The 19270-nt window shown below is 37.9% G+C and overlaps 1 protein-coding gene across 1 annotated transcript in view; it reads left to right on the top strand.

Annotated features, from left to right (window-relative positions):
• gna11b (guanine nucleotide binding protein (G protein), alpha 11b (Gq class)) overlaps positions 1 to 18516 on the top strand; it is a 57174-nt gene extending 38658 nt beyond the window's left edge. The window contains exons 2-7 of the mRNA XM_082173176.1: positions 4 to 188; positions 2896 to 3050; positions 7756 to 7884; positions 11312 to 11441; positions 11623 to 11776; positions 13160 to 18516. Of these exons, the coding sequence (XP_082029302.1) occupies positions 4 to 188; positions 2896 to 3050; positions 7756 to 7884; positions 11312 to 11441; positions 11623 to 11776; positions 13160 to 13350 (944 nt within the window). The 3' untranslated portion in view covers positions 13351 to 18516. The remainder of the gene's footprint in view (positions 1 to 3; positions 189 to 2895; positions 3051 to 7755; positions 7885 to 11311; positions 11442 to 11622; positions 11777 to 13159) is intronic.
• Positions 18517 to 19270: the final 754 nt, after the last annotated feature.

The following is a 19270-nucleotide window of genomic DNA, read 5'->3' as shown; positions in this document are numbered from 1 at the left end:
TAGGCACGGGTGAGAGCGGCAAGAGTACGTTCATCAAACAGATGCGTATCATCCATGGCACTGGATACACAGACGAGGACAAACGTGGCTTCACCAAGCTGGTGTACCAGAACATCTTCACCTCCATGCAGGCCATGATCCGCGCCACCGAAAACCTGAAAATCGGCTACAAGTACGAGCAGAACAAGGTTAGAATCGTTGAGTGTTTTCGGACCATTTTAAAGCATTTGAGGGTTAATCTGATTAAAACATCTAGGTCATGTTTCACCCCTGAATCAAGACTTTTTTTTAAAGCCTTTTTTGCATTATACATTTCCTGCCAAATTCTTTATGCAGAATACAATTTCTTGTTTCTTTCTTTTGATTTTGAAAATAAAAAAGATTTATTTTCATATCCAGCCATTGGGGAGAAGAATCTTCAGGGTTCATGTGGTAGTATAAGGGTACGTTTACATGACAAAGATTTTTTTGTGTGCATTTTTCGCGCACAGACAACATTGTCAAAATGATCCCGTTTGAAAATGATTAAAAACGCTGTATTCTGCTGCCTGGCCAGTAGTTGGCATTGTCACTTTGTAGAGAAACACTACGCACCTATAGACTGAACACGAAAAACGCATTCGCATGATGCCACCATTTTCACAAATTTGTGTTTTTGTAGTTTACACGGAGACGATAACGGTATTGTTTTCAAACATGTGAAATTTGAAACCCGTTTTCAAAACTTTGTGTTTTCAGACCATTGTCATGTAATTGAACAGCCAAAACGCATAAAGTTTCTAGCTGAAAATTGTGTAAACGGCCCGTTTGACACAATGTGATGAACATATTGCAATTCTTTTCATTTGAAATACACCATTTATTACAATTTGATTTGAATTGTATTATTATTATTTTTACTTTTATTTGACTGGGGCAACATTTTAATTTCCAGAATTGCTGTACTCAAATAGAGTGTTGCGATTTTCATATAATCAGCAGTTCAAATGTGAAAAAATTTTAATCTACTGAATTTTTTAAATGGGTGTAAAATTAACAGAAATAGGCAAAAAGTGTGTATTTTATGCTCCACTAGTATCACCAAATGCAATTGCTAAATGTTTTGTGAAAAATGAAAAACAGCACCTTTAACCTTTTTCTTAAAAAAGATTTTAGGTTCAAATTTATATGTATGTATATGAGGAAGTTTATTTTTTAGCTGCTGTAACTGTTCACCTTTTGCTTTTAACAACTTATTTCAACCATGAATTGATTTTTCTCCATTCATAATTTTTTGTCATTCTCTTAAAATGTGTTTTAGCGTGGCAAAAAAAAATAAAAACGACAAATATTCCATGTGGTCTTACTATTAATAAGACGTCATGCATAATAGAAGCTCTATCTATAATAATTACAGAAACGTTTAAAAATGTTTAAAATAGGTTTTTATAGGAGTTTTGCACACGTCAGACTTCTGTGGCATGTCAGCCCTTGAGTAAAAGAAGTACATACTTTAAAAAAGAGTACTTATTATGAAAATAATATACTTTAAAAGAACACACAGTCCTGGTTAGAATTATTGGCTCGCTGTGAAAATAAATCTGCAGTGTTTATCCTATTGACCTTTTATTTAAAAAATCACAATTAATACTTTTTGCAACCTTTTGCCAAGATAACAGCCGAGTTGTCTCCTATAATGCCGGATGAGTTTGGAGAACACCTGACAAGAGATCAGAGATCATTCCTCCATACAGAACCTCTCCAGATCCTTCAGTTTCCCAGATCCATGTTGATACACTCTCCTCTTCAGTTTTCTAAAGGGTTCAGGTCGAGGAACTGGGAGGGCCATGGCACAAGCTTCATTTGTGGTTGTTTTTTGTTTTTTAAATCTGTTGGTATTTGATAGAATCCATGTATGTGTGAAGATGTCCAGGACCTCCAGCAGAAAAACAGGCCCACAACATTAAAAGATGTCTCCTCGCTAAGACAATCAAGACACACGTTTTCTTTCAGGCAATTTTGTAACATCTTCTTAATTATTGCCCTGATGGTGGAAATGGGAATTTTCAATGCTTTAGCTATTTTCTTACAGCCACTTTCTATTTTGTGAAGCTCAACAATCTTTTGATGCACATCAGAACAATATTATTGTGATGGATGATTAAGGGAATTTAGCCTTTGTGTTTCCTCATATTTAACTCATGGCCGGATAATTTCATGTTCCTAGTCACCCTGGTGTGCTGAAAATTGTAAATATAAAGGGAAATATGCATCAGATATATTTTACTCATTAAAATTTCTAGGGGCACCAATAATTGTGGCCAATGTGTATTAGAGAAAAACATTTATTTCATTCATATTGTGATTTTCGGCGAATTCAAACGCTTTCTCACTTGATCTCCTGGCGCTGTGTAGTAACGGTGTCGCGTGATCGAACTCGTGCCGCGCTGTCTAGTATTGGTCCGAGCTAATAAACTCTCAGCGCAGCTCAAAGAGAAGGTTTTGTTTCGTTTGCCGTTTTTCATATGCAACAGAAAGGGCTGCTCTTATCAGTTGGGCAACATGGTGATGGCAGTGCGACCTCCAACAAAATTTACTTGCAAAGTAACTTTGAAGAAAAAAGGTCGCAAAATGCAAACATTTGGTCACAGTCTGGAGCCCTGCACTTCATAATTACTTCTGTTGTCTTTGACATATCGTTAAACTGTATGGTAAAACTTCTATGTCATGTATTTAAATATATGAAGATGCAGTTTAGCCATTTAAGTGAAATTACTGAACCTAAATATACGAGCTTCATAAAAATGATCATTCTAGAAGAAAATTTCAGATGGCACTTAGAGGCTTTTGCATCTGAACTCTTCATATTTTCTTCCGTTGTTTTTGTCTTACACTTCTGATCTGTTTGGACTGCAGGCGAACGCTATGCTGGTGAAGGAGGTGGACATTGAGAAGGTGATGTCATTTGACCACCCCTACATTAATGCCATAAAGATGCTCTGGACAGATCCAGGCATTCAAGAGGCCTACGACAGACGCCGAGAGTACCAGCTGTCAGACTCCACCAAATAGTGAGTATCATCTCTGTATTGAATACAATATGATTATTCATAGGGCTGTCACTTTACGTTCGAAAATCGATTGCACAATCGATCGGACCAACCAACACAAGTTTCGAAAACGAAAATAGGGAATTGATTTTAACGGCCTTCTCTCGGGGCGCGTCCAGCTCGTCACGATACGCTCGCAGCGAACGCGCGTCACACAGCAACTGCAGGCTCTGACACACACACATAACGGCTAATTATACTTCTGCATAATGTGTCTCTTTTTACTACAAAAATGTGAATTCTGCCGGTATTCAGACAGTCTCGTGCATACAGACACAGATTCGGGCTACGGTCTACAGTCGCCTACGTAGGCGAAGTTTGTTTGACATTTCTAATGGTAAACACAGCCATGTTGAAGCCTGCAGTGATGTTTCTCATTGATGTTATGGCAGTCCACTCTGCTTATTGTTTTTCGAGAATGTTGCACTCCTGTTTGTCATTGTGCACGAATCTTCACGCCAATAAATCATCAGGAATATTGCTGACTTGTGCACGTCTCAAGCGCGGCACGCCCTCTTTACGTTCGTCCTAATGCCTGTTAGTTGTCCGTGGATTTGCCTATATTTTAAAATGGAAACGTCTTTAGACATGGAAAATCGATTTTACAATCGATTCAATGAACACTTGCGTCTCAAAAATCGAAACAGGATTTTTTTCACAAAAGTGACAGCCCTAATTATTCATAATCATGTTTGTGTTTAAACCATGTCAAATCCCCTAACAATTAAAAAAAAAAGTCAACATTCTTAACACATTCCTGGTCATATTGTAAATGATCATTGGTGCGTGTTATTCCATTGAGAAATGTTTGTTCATCTGGAAATCATTCATCACTCATGTCTAAACTCTTATGTGGGGAAATCTTGAACTGATCACTGAATCTGAGAATCTGTCTGATTCATCAACCGGTGATTCAGACTGATTTTTGTGAGCTAAATCAACTGATTCTTTGAAAATATTTGATTTAAAAGGTCAGTCCTACATCGCTATTGCTCATGAACTCTGATGAATGAGAATGATTTTTTTTTTTTGTAAATAACTCCCACAAAGCAAAGCAATCATGTGACTTCAGAAGATTTACAATACAGCACGCGAGTCACATGGATAACTTTTATGGTGTGTCCTGTTTAGAGCTTGAAAGCCCGCATTCCTATTCATTGTAATTGTGTGGAAAAATGACCAATACAATTTCGAAAGAAAAAAATTCTCCTCAGTTGTTCCGTGAAAGAAAGAAACAACCGATCGTTGAAGTAAAAATGGATTGCCATTTTTGGGTGAACTATTTCTTTAATGCTAGCCAATATCCAAGATGTTATTAAATCTGGAAAAAGAAGGGGAACAAATCAATTTGTACTTAGAAATAACATGTCTTCCAGCTTGTACAACACACACAAATCAATTAATCTCTCGAAGAACGTGCTCCGGTGTTTCGTGGTTCTTTTTTCTGAATGGGTTTGTGTCCGTGTCTCTCTGATGATCTAATTGAACAGTTTGGCGGCAGTCAGTCTTGTCCTATTTCTTTTACTGGCCCAATAAAATATGGAGGCAGTGCATATTTCACCACATTAATACACACAAATGTATGAAGCTTGGGAGTCGTTGGCATCATGTGAATCACACCCCCTGCTGGTTTGTTGGGGTAATACAGGTCACGTCAGTACAGTAGAACTATCTGAGATTTACACAAAACTAGAAACATACTCGTTTATGTAATATTTCAATACGTTTCTGATCTAAATATTTTGCTTCGAAATTAATCATTAATCAAAATTAATCAGTGGATCTTTTTTTTTTTAATGAACCAGTTCACACAAATGAATCAGACCTGTTCTACTAAAGCATGTTTGATTATTCATTTGATAGTTTCAATAGTTTATTTCTTCAGTTCTGTTGATATAATCTTTAATAGTTCAATTATTTTTCAAAACAAGTACATTGTAGTTTAATTGGTAAAACGGGCAAGGCAAGGCAAGTTTATTTATATAGCACATTTCATACACTATGGCAATTCAAAGTGCTTTACAAAGAAAGGAATACAAATAATCACAAAATAAAAGCAAGGAAAATTTAAAGTTATTCAAAATGCTTTACATAGAAAGGAATTAAAATATCACACTATGGCAATTCAAAGTGCTTTGCATAGAAAATAAGCACAAAATAAAAGCAAGGGAAATTAAAACAGTCATAAAAGGAATTAAAAGAGATAAATTTACATTCTGATATTTTGATAGTGATAGTAAGCAAGCGCTGCTTTGTTTTACGGTTTGTTTCTGCAGTCCTAGTTTCGGTTTCCCTTTTTGAATGAAGAAAATAGACTATTGCTGCGTGCCGATATAGACAGATGTTTACTTACACGCAGGCACAGAATACACGTGCTAGTTGACAGTCGCCTTTAGTCCTTTCGGTGTGTTCAAGCGCAGCTTTTTGGCTGAGACGCAGCCGACGAGAGGCGACAACACAGTCAACTTTTAGCGTCTCTAGTTCTTTGATGTCGGCTCGGTGTATTCTGGGCTTTATGCGATTTAAAGAATAAAGTGCAACATATAATCAAGGCTGAGAATAGAGCACAACACTGCAGACAATGGCCACAGCCTTTAAGTCAGTTCAAGTCAAGTCATCTTCATTTATATTGCGCTTTTAACTATGTAGATTGTTCCAAAGCGGCTTTACAGTGATAATAGGAAATTAAAGTAACTGAGATTGTTTTGGCTTTATAGCAGCTCTAGAATAAAGTTATTGTCCAGCTAAAGTTAGTTCGATTGATTCACTTACGTCGCAACGATCATTAGTTATTAACTTACGGGCAGCCCGTTCTAACAGAAAACTCTTAAGTTCTTTCTACGCAAACTTTAAAAACGCAAACCTGTGAGAACGCTGATGGCGTTCACATGCGTATTACGAGTTCAGTCTATAGGTTTGTGCGTTTGAATATATGTGCGCAGGCGTGTAGTCCTTCCCTACAAACCGACCCTCAACAAACTACTTGTCTGGCCTTAAAATGTATAATACAGAATTTTTTATCACTTCCGCGTAGCCACGCGAACCGGAATTATCCCGACAACGCTTTATCTGTAGAGAGGTAAAGGGAGACCTTCACAGGGGAGAGACTAGTTGAAACTTCAGGACTGCGTTGTCGTCGTGTCCAGGCGCAGGTCCTTCATCAGATCTGGATACGGCCTGGATCCGGCGGACTGCGGTAAACCTCGGGATAAACAGAGAGACTAATGGCGCTTTTCCATTACCAGTACCAGCTCAACTCGACTCGGCTCGGCTCGGCTCGGCTCGCTTTTCGCTCCGTTTTCCATTGCAGATAGTACCTCCACAATAGTACCTGGTCGTCATAGCGACGCCGCATGAAACTGCCGTGACTTAATCTTCTACGCGACACACACCCGCTACCCACACACACACACACAGGACAATGGAGGAAATCGAGTGTATGCTGTTTTTGGATGTTTTTGTTTTTGCTGTTTTTTATTCAGGATACTCCGTCTGGCGCGTGCAATGATGACGCAGTGAATAGTGACGATTCTCTCTGACCAATCAGCAGTCTGCCGTGTTTTCACGTCACATTTTAGTATCGCCTCAGCTCGCTCAGAACCTCGCCGGAGGTGGTACGAAAAAAAGTACCTGGAAGCAGGTACAGGTACAACTTTTACACAGTGGAAAACCAAACAAAGGCGAGTCGAGTCGAGCCGATGCGAGCTGGTACTGTGTAGTGGAAAAGCACCATAATATAAGCATAGATGCCATTCTTCTTATGATGTAACGAGTACATCAGGATTTATGGGAAGTGTTCCCGGTTCCGGCTGACCTAATCTATGCAGCCTAACATTGAATTCTAGAAGTCTATAATGTGTTATGTGAATGCCAGGTCAAAGAGATGTGTTTTTAGTCTAGCTTTGAACTGACAGAGTGTGTCTGCTTCCCGGACAATGTTAGGAAGACTGTTCCAAAGTTTTGGTGCTAAATAGGAGAAGGATCTATCGCCAGCAGTCGATTTTGATATTGATTATCAACTGGCCGGAATTTTGAGATCGCAATAGACTTTAACATTAGCTTTCTGTACGTTTATGTCTTACCGCTGTTTTCCATGTCCGTGGAGTAAGTATATGTAAACTGTAAACGGCTTTTTAAAAATGCCGGGTGCCGTTGTTTCGTATGGCATGCGTTCGGCCAATCAATGTACACTTACGTCACTGGAAGTTCCTATAGCCCTGGTTTAGAAGTAGGAGCTTATTTAGTTCCCCATAAACTAAAATCATTCCAATTCCCGTGGAGCAAACACACACAAAAATCAGGTACATCTGCCAATAGTTATAGAAACTATGAAAATGTTCCTCTGGAGCAAATGGTGTTTTTATTAATTCTCTTCATTCTTCATTAAAATGAAATAAAGTCAATAAAGAGATTTCTATTCGTCAGGAATATTAGACCAGTGTACTTTCTGCAAATAAAATAACCTTAGTTTGACCACACACACACACACACACATGTGTCTTCCCTATTTAGCCGTTGTGTTCTTTAGGTTGTCTCACAAGACACCATAATAAGCATCCTCTGAGATCTGCTGACTGGGACGTCTGGAAACATCCTTTACCAAACCACCCGCGTGTGATATAAAGGGGTTAATGATGTTTTTATCTCTCTCCTTCTCTTTCTGTAGCTATCTGACTGATCTGGATCGTATCTCCGAGTCCTCCTACCTTCCCACCCAGCAGGATGTTCTGAGGGTTCGAATCCCGACCACAGGGATTATTGAATACCCGTTCGACCTTCAAAGCATCATTTTCAGGTAGAGGAAACAGGGCAATTATTAATCAGCTTTCATTTTGAAATTTAGGAAAGGATTTTTTTTTGTCCCACTGAATGTAGGTTAGCAATCGAGAATACATCCACCGCTGGAGAGTTATTAATATTTTCCTGAGCTGAAGACGACTTTCTAGTGTGTGACCTACAAAGATCCAGTCACACCCCACATCGGTTAAAGTTGTCTTGGTTGTATTTTTCAATTGATTTGTTTGTCAAAACAATCAAAACCCACAAAACTATTTCCAGTTTTCTCTTGAGAGAGACACTCTGTCGTCGGCTGAAGCACAAATTTAAATGAGTATTAAAAAGTTTGTTATATGTTTTTAAAGGAAGTCTTTTATGCTCACCAAGCATGCATTTAGTTGGTCAAAAATTCAGTAATATTGTGAAATAATATTTTCTATTTGAATATATTTTAAAATGTAATTTATTCCTGTGATCAAAGCTGAGTTTTCAGCATCATTACTTCAGTTTTCAGTGTCACATGATCCTTCAGAAATCATTCTAATATGATGATTGGTCACCGTGATTTTGCCAAGTAAGACATGTTCCTGGATCAACATATTTTGTTGACCCTGGAATAAAATTCCTGTCCCAAAATCTAGTCCTTACCCTATCCCTACCCCTAAACCTAACCCTACCCATAACTTTTCCCTAAAATCAGAGGGAAATGATAGGTGAATAACAGTGATGTTGAAGGGACCTCACCCTGGTTCTAAGCCTAAACTTGTCATAAACTGTAAACTTGTCCCTCGAATCTGATTGGTTGATTGGAAAGTTGTTCCAGGATCAACAAAGATGTTGATCCAGGAACATGTGGTACTTGGTGAAATCACGTTCACCTATGAGGGATTTGATGCTCAAGAAACATTTCTGATTATTATTATCAGTGTTGAAAACAGTTGTGCTGCTTAATATTTTTGTGGAAACCGTGATAAATTTTATTTTTTTCAGGTTTATTCGATAAATAGAAAGTTCAAAAGAACAGCGTTTAAATCTTTTGGAACATTATAAATGTCACTTTTGATCAATTTAATGCATCCTTGCTGAATTAAAGTATTCATTTCTTAAATTTTTTATATTTTTTATTTGATCGGTAGTGCATGCAAGGGGCGTAGCAATGTTTCACTTTTAAAAGATGACCATTATATTTTAAAGAGGTTTATTTTGCATGGCCGCAGTGTGTGTTGCCAGTTAAAAGGACTCTGCCATCCGGCCGCTGTGGTTAAACGAAATGCACAAGTGGTCAATTGTAATCCAACCGTGGTTAGCACTTAACAACTTCCGCAAAGCTAATTTCTAGACAACATCTGAAACTTTGTATTGTAGACTTCTCATGTTATTTCCTCCTTAGGATGAATCACTTAGTTGTTGTCCTCATTTGTACGTCTCTTTGGATAAAAGCATCCGCTAAATGAATAATAGGAATGTAAATTAGTGAGGGCTAACATCATATAATGTGATTAATATTCATGACCCAAGGGTGTGGCCTATGTAGACAAAAACTAGCTAAGCAAAACTACAGTTTAAACCAAAATGAGTGTTTTCAAAAGAATGTGAACTAAAATTTGAACAAGAACTCACTTAAAATTACACCATTTTTTTTTTTTTTTTTTTACTTAGATTCATAGTTTTTGCGACAGTGTTTTAGGCCTAATTATTGAACTTTCATGACAAATTTGCTATAAGTTTACGGAAAGTTTTCGTATCTAGTGCACCCACACATTTACAATCTGTCATGCTTATGAAAGACACTGATGAGATTCACAGAGTGTTTTTGAATCGTTCCTATGTACGTGATATGAAAATTCATCAAAACACACACCAGATTATTTCTGCCCTCTTTTGCCATATTGACTCCATAAATGATTACCATCAGCTCTGTGGTTGTTAATCTCTGTAAAACTGTCTTAAACCCACACGCACCTCGTGTCGAGCTTCCCGGAAGAGGAAAAAAAAGAGTGCGCACGGCCATCTCTCTATCTTTTCACATCTATCTCTCTCTCTCTCTCTCTCTGTCTGTCCTCCTGCCAAAGTTCGCTAAGTGCGGAGTGAATGTGGAGACTCGTCCTACATTAAAGAGCGTGTGTATGTTCAGAAGTAGGTCACCGAGCCCCTGGCTGAAGGAAATGAGGACGCTTCTATCTGAAGGAGCTTTATTTTGGGCAGCCAATCCTAGAGGGCTTCATTTATCAAAAGCCCCTCTGTGAACTGCTGGCTCAGGACTGGAGCTCTGACTCCACTAGGGGGCGCCGCGTGAACCCCCGAAATCAGTGCTGGCTGCACACATTTACCATGTTACTGAAATCTAGGGCTATGGGTATGTTCGGAATAGCATGCTAGCATACTACTTTTATTGTTTGTGCATTATGCATATGCACAATGTTTATCTTTATTGACTAATTAGGTGATTGGACTCAAATGTTCACATGTGCAAGATGATTCTTGGACTTCAACGTGCAACATAATAAGGGTCAAGTGACAACAATGTAGCATATCACAGTTTGACTTTCTTTAAATAGTAGCTATACAGTGTATATTGTATGGTATGCATAAGGTATTTTGTTATGTACTTTGTTGCTACATGCATACTGCATACTCCATACTCCAATGTATTCAGTACAATATATGCATACATATGCTGTATATTGCCTACTACTTTTTAAAGAGTATGCAAAACTGAAAAGTGTGCATTATGCAGTGATAAACAACAGTACTATGCTTTTACTATGTAAAAATATTTTTATGTGCAAGATGATTCTTGGACTTGCTGGATTTAACATTCAACAAAATAAGGGTCAAGTGACAACAATGTAGTATATTACAGTTTGACTTCCTTGTTTACATTATTATTATTATTATTATTATTATTATTATTTTTAAATAGTGCTATTAAACTGTATATATTGCATGGAATGCATAAGGTATTTTGTTGTTGCATGCATACTGCATACTACAATATATGCAGTATATGCACGAATATACTATATACTGGCTACTAAACTGACAAATGTGCATTATGCAAGGATAAACAAACAGTACTATGATATGTTGTAGATTCAGTACATCCAGCTGTCATTTCAGCAACAAAATATACTTATCTTGCTTTTTAGATCCGAAACGTCTTAAAAAATAATAAAAATAAGTCAAGGAGGAGATAAAGGAGTTAAGATGTCGCTGTCGGTGAATTCGGCACACTTGAAACTGTAAATTCAGGTTGAGCGCATTGCATTTTGGGATACATATGCAGCGTGTTCTGGTTGTGTTACTGTGCATTTTAGCATGCTGACAAGGTCCTTCCATGCATACAGAAGATTTGCATACTGTGCACAGTATAGTCATGAATTATTGATGCATATAATGTCTTTAACCAATCAATAATGCAAACGCTCGCTCTCTTTGTTTCTCAGGATGGTTGATGTAGGGGGTCAGAGGTCAGAGCGCAGGAAGTGGATCCACTGTTTTGAGAATGTGACATCCATCATGTTCCTGGTGGCTCTGAGCGAGTACGATCAGGTTCTGGTAGAATCGGACAATGAGGTGAGCAGCTTTATTTGACTATAGACGTGTTTACCTTTACCTGTGGTTGTGTGTGTGTGTGTGTGTGTGTGTGTGTGTGTGTGTGTGTGTGTGTGTGTGTGTGTGTGTGTGTGTGTGTGAGTGTTTTTTTCACTGTGCATTTTGACATGTATTATGATCCATTCTTTGTGTCTGTGTTCAGAATCGTATGGAGGAGAGCAAGGCTCTGTTCAGGACGATAATCACATATCCATGGTTCCAAAACTCCTCTGTCATCCTCTTCCTCAACAAGAAGGACCTGCTGGAGGAGAAGATCTCTTACTCCCACCTGGTCGACTATTTCCCAGAGTTTGATGGTACGTCTTCTTCCCGTCGTACAGTGTTTTTCACGTAGACTGGTTTAATGCAGACAGTACCAATGCATGCATGTGTTTTAGTAGCTGATGAAATTATTAGCTTTTCGTTGACATGTTTTGAAGGTGTGTAGAGCGTAACAGCAGTAAAAATGCTGTTCAAAATCTCAGAATTAATGTATTAACCTTTCAAAACAGATCTGCCATGAGTTCTTAAGAGTTAATTGACAGAATAAAGCAGTGTAATTTCAACTTTTTAAAGAAAATTTTTCTTAATAGCCAGATATTGGACGAAATACTACACTAGTTATAACCTTGCAAAATTGCTAATCACAGAAATCGTTTTTTATGTGGGTAAACATCAGGAAATTTCTGATTTCCAGGCCTAAAAATAATCATGTAAATAAATACATTCTTAAAAGGTCATGGAAATTTCTATTGTCAGCACATTATATAAACTTTACAGAGAGGTTTTTTGAAATAAATTAATACTTTCATTCAGCAAGGACACATTGAATTGTTCAAAAGTGGCATTAAAACATTTATAATGTTATAAAACAATATATTTAAAATAACTGCTGTTTTTTTATTACTTTTTATTCATCAAAGAATCCTGAAAAAATCACGTTTTCCATAAAAATATTAAGCAGGATTGAGTACTGTAATGTAAAAAATCAATGACTGTATATCTGAATCTATACTTGCCCCAAAACAGAATGTATACCCCTTGTTTTATTGTTTTTTTTCCTGTTTTCCCTAATGCTGTATAAGAAATTTTCTTGAAAAATCATCAATAAAAATTATGTAAAAAAAAGAAATGAAAAAAAAAGCAGCGACTGTTTTCAACATTGTCATTAATATTAATAAATGTTTCTTGAGCTGCAGATCATCGTATTAGAATTATTTCTGAAGGATCATGTGACACTGAAAACTGGAGTAATTCAGCTTTGAAACAAGTAAATTCATGTAGAAAACGTTTATTTTAAATTCTAATAATATTTCACAGTACTATTATTTTTCGATCAAATAAATGCAGCCTTAGTGAGCAAAAGAGACTTTCAAAAACATGAAAAAGTCGTACTGACCCCAAACTTTTGTACCTTCAGCAAGGAATAACTGTGAAAGATATCTCTAGTCTACAAAGTGGTTTTTTACATCCCTTTTCAGTATCACAAATGATGGAAAAAGCATGGGAATTCACTGATCAGTTAGCTTTTGCACTCTATAAATACTGTTTTGCTCCAAAACAAGCATTATAACGTATTTTTAATCATTCATCATGTTGCCAGTTGGTTTGGATCAAGGTGAGGAACTCTTAATTGTGGAGTAAATAAACTCCTCCAGGTCTCCTGAAGTCTTTAACTCCATGTGCACATTGTTTTGTAGGGCCCCAGAGGGACGCCCAGGCCGCACGGGAGTTCATCCTGAAGATGTTCGTGGATCTGAACCCTGACAGCGATAAGATCATCTACTCGCATTTCACCTGCGCCACCGACACGGAGAACATCCGCTTTGTGTTCGCGGCGGTGAAAGACACCATCCTGCAGCTAAACCTGAAGGAGTACAACCTGGTGTGAGACGTGACGAGTCCGACACCGCTCTCACGAATCAGCATAGAACAGGCACCCACAGAGCGTGCACACACCTACGTCCACTACACACACACACACACACACATACACATACACACACAGGCATCATGTACACCTTCAAAACACACCGTTCTTTTCATTTCTCTTTCCCAGCTTCCAGAGTTGTTCTCTTTCTGTCCAGCGGAATCGTAACGGGACGTGTCCTGCTCATCGTTCATTTTTTTTATTTGTTTGCCAAAGTCTGTCCGCTCAGCCCCCGGCAGCTCTCGTCAAAGGCCTCTTTCCCTTTTATCAAATTTGACCACCGAAACGTGGCTTGGATTTGACAAAGGGCGTTAGACTCCGACTCGCCGCGCGTATTTCAAGGAAATGTTGGATTGGCGGAGCTACGATGAGAATGATCTGTGATGCGCTGGCCTGAAAAACTGGATGTGACGTTCCTTCCTCTTCCTGTACTATCACTCGCTCCAATCACGTCATCTGCTCCGAGTGTTTCTCGGGAATTCTGCCTGGATCAATGGAAAAATGTGGTGTTCACAGCCCTGCAAAAAGACAAATGACTAAAAAAATTATAATAATAACATATTTACATACTTGTACATGGACACAAGGACTTAGTGCTGTGGTGCCAGAAGTTCCGAAACGGATCCATTGGATCCTTCTAGAATTCTGAGGATTCCGGCGGATTCTAGAAATCCAGCGGGTTCCGCTGATGGTGTGGAGAACCTTTTCACTCGCGGAGATGATTCTCTCGACGAGGCTAGTCTTCAACTCGCATCGATGAATGTAAACTTCATGTGAGAGCATCGCAAATGCAAAAAAAAATAAAAATCAACAAAAAATCTGAAAAAAAATGATAATGAACGAAAATAGTGTAAGAATGCCTATATAAGCAAAAAGCACGTGAGGGAGAGATGAAAATAAATAAATCTGTGTATATTGCTGAGATGATCATTTTAAAAACGTTTTAATGATAAGTAACTATAGCTTCTTCTACTGCAACAGAATATAAAGTAAATTATAAGAGCAGTCGAATTAATGATGGGTAAGAGACAGCGTTAAGGATTTTTAAATGTGCGCGAAACAGGATTATACACATACGATAGGTATTGTTCTGCTGATTTCCACATTTAGAGTTGAAAATTATTGCATTGCTTCCTCCCCCCATGGTTGTTATCTTTTATCTTTCTTCCCGGTTTCGTTTTAACTTCGCGATCTAATAAATTAGTGCGCGGATATCTTTTATTTTATTTTATTTTTTCGCTCATGAACAGATACTTTATCAATTCAGAATCCGGGCCGTAGACTCGCGGGTATAGTCGTCATCCAGCGGCCCAGATGCACACAATCCATTATTTGTTTATGCAGTTTTTTATTTTATTTTATTGTCATAACATACATTTTTCGCTCAACAATTTCAAGAATTTCTGAACGAAATTCCGGTGGGAACGTGGGAGGACGAGGCTGGGGGGGACAGGAAAGCATTTATGCGCTGAACTTAATTGATTGTGTATATTTATATTTGTAAATACCTATACACATTATTGCTTATGTACAAAACGTCTGTGGTACACTATCTTTGGCAAAAAAAAGAGAAAAAAAATCACTTTTTCGTAATTGTATATGGTTCTGTTGGTTTTCTTATGAATTACAATATTATTGATACTGTGATTCTTCGTTTTGATTTTAGATTTTTCTTTTTTTTTGGTCACTATGAATACGTCAAATGATATACACATAGCTGGTAACGTGTGGAGGACGAATGTGGTTTTAAAAATCAACGCGCACAGTTATGATGAGCAATAGTCTGAGAAAACCTAGAGCGTTTGGAAACATCAGAGAGGCATAAGCGAAACGGCCTTCTCTGCGGTGTGAATGTTATATGAGATATATGAAAAATAAAAAATATGATTTTTAAGCAAAAGAAAAGATTAATTAAATAAAGAACATTTTATTTATATAATTTATGGACCAGATCTGAAGTTGTTGATAATTTGAATGCTATTGTTTCCTGTTTGAAGCACTCCCATGTTATGAGACAGAAATAGGAGACTAGTGTCTGAACTGCTGTATAAACCTCCGTTATGGATAAAAATGATCAGTTTTTTATTTTATTTTCTATTTTAATTTTTTTCCCCAAGCACACAATATATTGTACTATAAATATATTTCCCTTACCACACTTTTCACTTTCCTACAGATCTTTTTTTTTTTATTATTGTTAAATTTCCAAATGATGTTTAGGTGAAGTGCTTAAAAACAAACATAGGAAATGTACCATATGAAAATAGACAGCTTTTTATTTGTGATTGAAGATCTATTTGGTCGACGCTTGCAAGTAGTGACTTTTTCTTTCGATTCTGATTTTATTTGAATTTCTTTCTAAATTCACAGCTTGTTTCCTTCATCGTGTATGTGATGCACAGATAGAAAAAAAAAGTGTTCTATGGTTCTTTTACAGTTGATATTTTATACTGGTGATGTTTCATTCATTTTCATCAAGGGCTACGAAAAACCATGCCAGAAGCAATTGGTCACAGCTCAAAGTGTGATTCGGTACCAAGAGAAACGTCTCTTCTGTTTGTACGTGATCAGTTTTACACCCCATTCCACCAAATGCTCATGCATTATTCATTATTTTATCACTTTTGAGTTCATCACTTACCACGGTCATACTAGAGAAGCATTCCCAAGCGCTTTCTTGATGGATATAAAACCTGACGTGATATTTGTAAACTCGACCCGTGTGATTCAGTGTTTAAGTGGGGTTTGGAAATGTCACACCATTTTGTAAATCCTGCTGTGTTGTTGTAGTAAGTTAGATTTGAAGACATTGAAGCAAATCGTGACCATTGAGCACTTAATCATCTAAAATACCATGTCTTACTCTAAAGTGTTCAAATGGATCGCGACAGTCGTCACACCGCAACAGCTTCAGGCTGTCTACACTAGACGCGACAAAGCGACCGTTGCAAATCCATTTGTTCTTCGTGTCAGAAGTTGTGCAAGCACTTGAACTATATCTGTAACAAAGTTCGTTGATAAGGGAAGAAGTAGGCGGGAACTGGCGTACGATCAACGTAAAGTTTAACAACAAAGAGAGAGTAAAGCGGCAGCCCCTCATGGACGACTGCCGCATGTAAACATAAGAAAACATAGTTCAGGCCTGGTCCTCTGTCGTCACTCCTCCTTTTATCCTTCTGTTCCCACAGCTCTCGGCCCTGCTTGCCACAACGTCAGAAATAAAAGGGGGCACCAGTTTACTGTCGGGAATGTTCTTGTCGCTCCGCATCCAGTGTAGACAGCATCACTTTTTATAATGGGTTCTATTTGCTTTTGTCGCGTCGCGCCACTCACACTTGTTAGTTCACTGCGACTGTCGAAATTATGGCTCTGCTCACTATGAGAATGTGTTGCTTTGTTATATCTGCGGTTCGAAGGCCTTCGATTGTAAGAAGGGCACGTTATTCGGCATAGCTTTGATTGTTCTTCATGCACTTTTTTTTTTTTTGTGCCACAAGGCAAATGCCTAGAAACGCTTCGAGCCGCAGCGCGACCGTTTGAGCTACACACATATCTATAACTGTGCCAGTTTTGACGTTCCCTCAAGAACCTCTACCTCTGTGAACCGTGTGATGTTTTTTGGGCATTTTAGGATTGGTAGTCACGTGACAAGCACACTTCTTTTGTCAGTAGGGCACAGTCGATGAGGTTTGGAGGCAAAACTTTGTTCGTTTATTGGATCTTGCCAATGACCTGCATATATTTTGTATGCTTAACACAGCAGTAAATCACAACCTTCCTCAGGTCAAATATTCTTCATTGGCCAACTTCCTAATTGTCCAGCGAGTGGTAAATTGAAAATAGTATCCGTCCCGCTGTTGGAAAGATAATTGTTCGCCTGCGGCTTTCTATTTCGGTTCTGAAGTGGACAGGTAATTAAGGATCAGTAATGAAGGCTTTGGCTGTTCTCAAAGGCATCTGGGCAACAATACTGTACACAAATACAGAAACGCAGATGCAGATGCTTGACCAATGCATTGCAAACATGTCTTGTTGAAATTGCATTGCTCTGGAAGTAGCAACACTCGGTACTCAAGAGGGCGCTAGAGTTTCCTTCAAATGTCTGTGCCATTAAACCAGATGTTATTATTCCTGAAAAGGAAATTTGGCTGTAGAAGTTGCTATTGTTGGAACCAAATTCACAGTATTCGCTTCATTTCAGAGACACAAAAATGAATCTTCCGCATTCCTGTAAGAGCTTTCTCTAGCAATTTGATTCAATGATTCATTGTGATGGAATGAACATGTGAATCTTTTCGGACGCTCCTTTTGGATTTGCTGCCCCTTTGCAGACAAGACAGTTACGTTATTTCCATGTAAGTATGTTCACTGGTACGGTTAGATGCATCTGTGTGATGGATGGTCAAATGGTTGAAGTTCTGACCCATTAAAATTGTATTTCATCCCCTGTTCTTCTATTGTAATACATTACCTGAAAGCTGTTATGTCCAGGACCACTTTAATATTTTCTCCTTTTTTTTTTTATTATGACAGGACGATCATGTACATTTTATTTGGGTTTTCTCTCTCATTCGTTCTCTGCTTCTTTTCACCCTTTTATTTTGTAATTATACCAAATGTAAATGTTGTATAATATTGTGCGTGCCAATCCCCTTCTCTGAGACTGACTCGTAACAAGTGCCAATTGTTGTCCAAAATCACATGCGGACCGTGAAATAAGACGCGGCCTCCTTTTAAAAATGAGTAAAACACTAAATAAGAGAGTAAACGGATTTACTTTGTATTTAAGTTAGAAGATAAACTGCTGTTTTTCTCTTTTCTTTTTTTTTCTTTCTACTTTTTAAGGAATTGTAATTATTAAAGCATGTGCTCTTTGTCCAGGTGGGAGTTTTGGGCTCAGACAAACATCGAAATCCTCGAGACGAGGAAACATAGTGGAAATTTATTTTACGACATTCTCGCCATATTTTTTTTGTTGTTGTTTTTATTTGTATTTGTTTCATTTCAACCACTGTTGCCTGAACCTCATTCAAACATGGAAATGATTTTCATAACCGCCTTCTAAAAAAAGAAAAATTATAAAGTATCTGTTTTAAATTTAAATAAATTTGTTCCTATACTTGCTGATTGTCTTGTAACTTGTTTTCTTTGCAATGTTGAAGTGTTAAAAATCTGCACATTGCTGCTTTTCTTAATGTTTGAAGTGGAAGTATTTTGTTTTTGTTTCATCTACATTATAAATTCAGCACAGAAGTTTATTATGGCCTTTATTTTAAATTGTTTGCCAAATATGGTTGTGGTTTTTTTTGTCCAGAAGGAGCACACAGAAAAATTCCCTACCAGCTAAATAAAACTTAGATTTATAAAACATATAAACGTATAAACATATAAACATATAAACATTCATCAACTCACACATCAGTTGTGGTAAACGGAAGCTCAAGCATGTTCACTTGACGTGTGAGAACCAATGAGGATCATTCTCATGTTACGCATCACGTTTGAGCTTCTGCAAGAACCAATGAGGTTCATTCTCGTGTTACGGATCATGTTTGAGCTTCAGCAAGAACCAATGAGGTTCATTCTCGTGTTACGCAGCACGTTTGAACTTCAGCAAGAACCAATGAGGTTCATTCTCGTGTTACGCAGCACGTTTGAGCTTCAGCAAGAACCAATGAGGTTCATTCTCGTGTTACGCAGCACGTCTGAGCTTCAGCAAGAACCAATGAGGTTCATTCTCGTGTTACGGATCATGTTTGAGCTTCAGCAAGAACCAATGAGGTTCATTCTCGTGTTACGCAGCACGTCTGAGCTTCAGCAAGAACCAATGAGGTTCATTCTCGTGTTACGCAGCACGTTTGAGCTTCAGCAAGAACCAATG

This window comes from Leuciscus leuciscus (genome assembly GCF_965113295.1).
Source record: "Leuciscus leuciscus genome assembly, chromosome: 6".
In the NCBI taxonomy this organism is placed as follows: Eukaryota; Metazoa; Chordata; class Actinopteri; order Cypriniformes; family Leuciscidae; genus Leuciscus; species Leuciscus leuciscus.
Note: the sequence above shows the minus strand (reverse complement) of the source record. Positions and strands in the feature narration are given on the sequence as shown.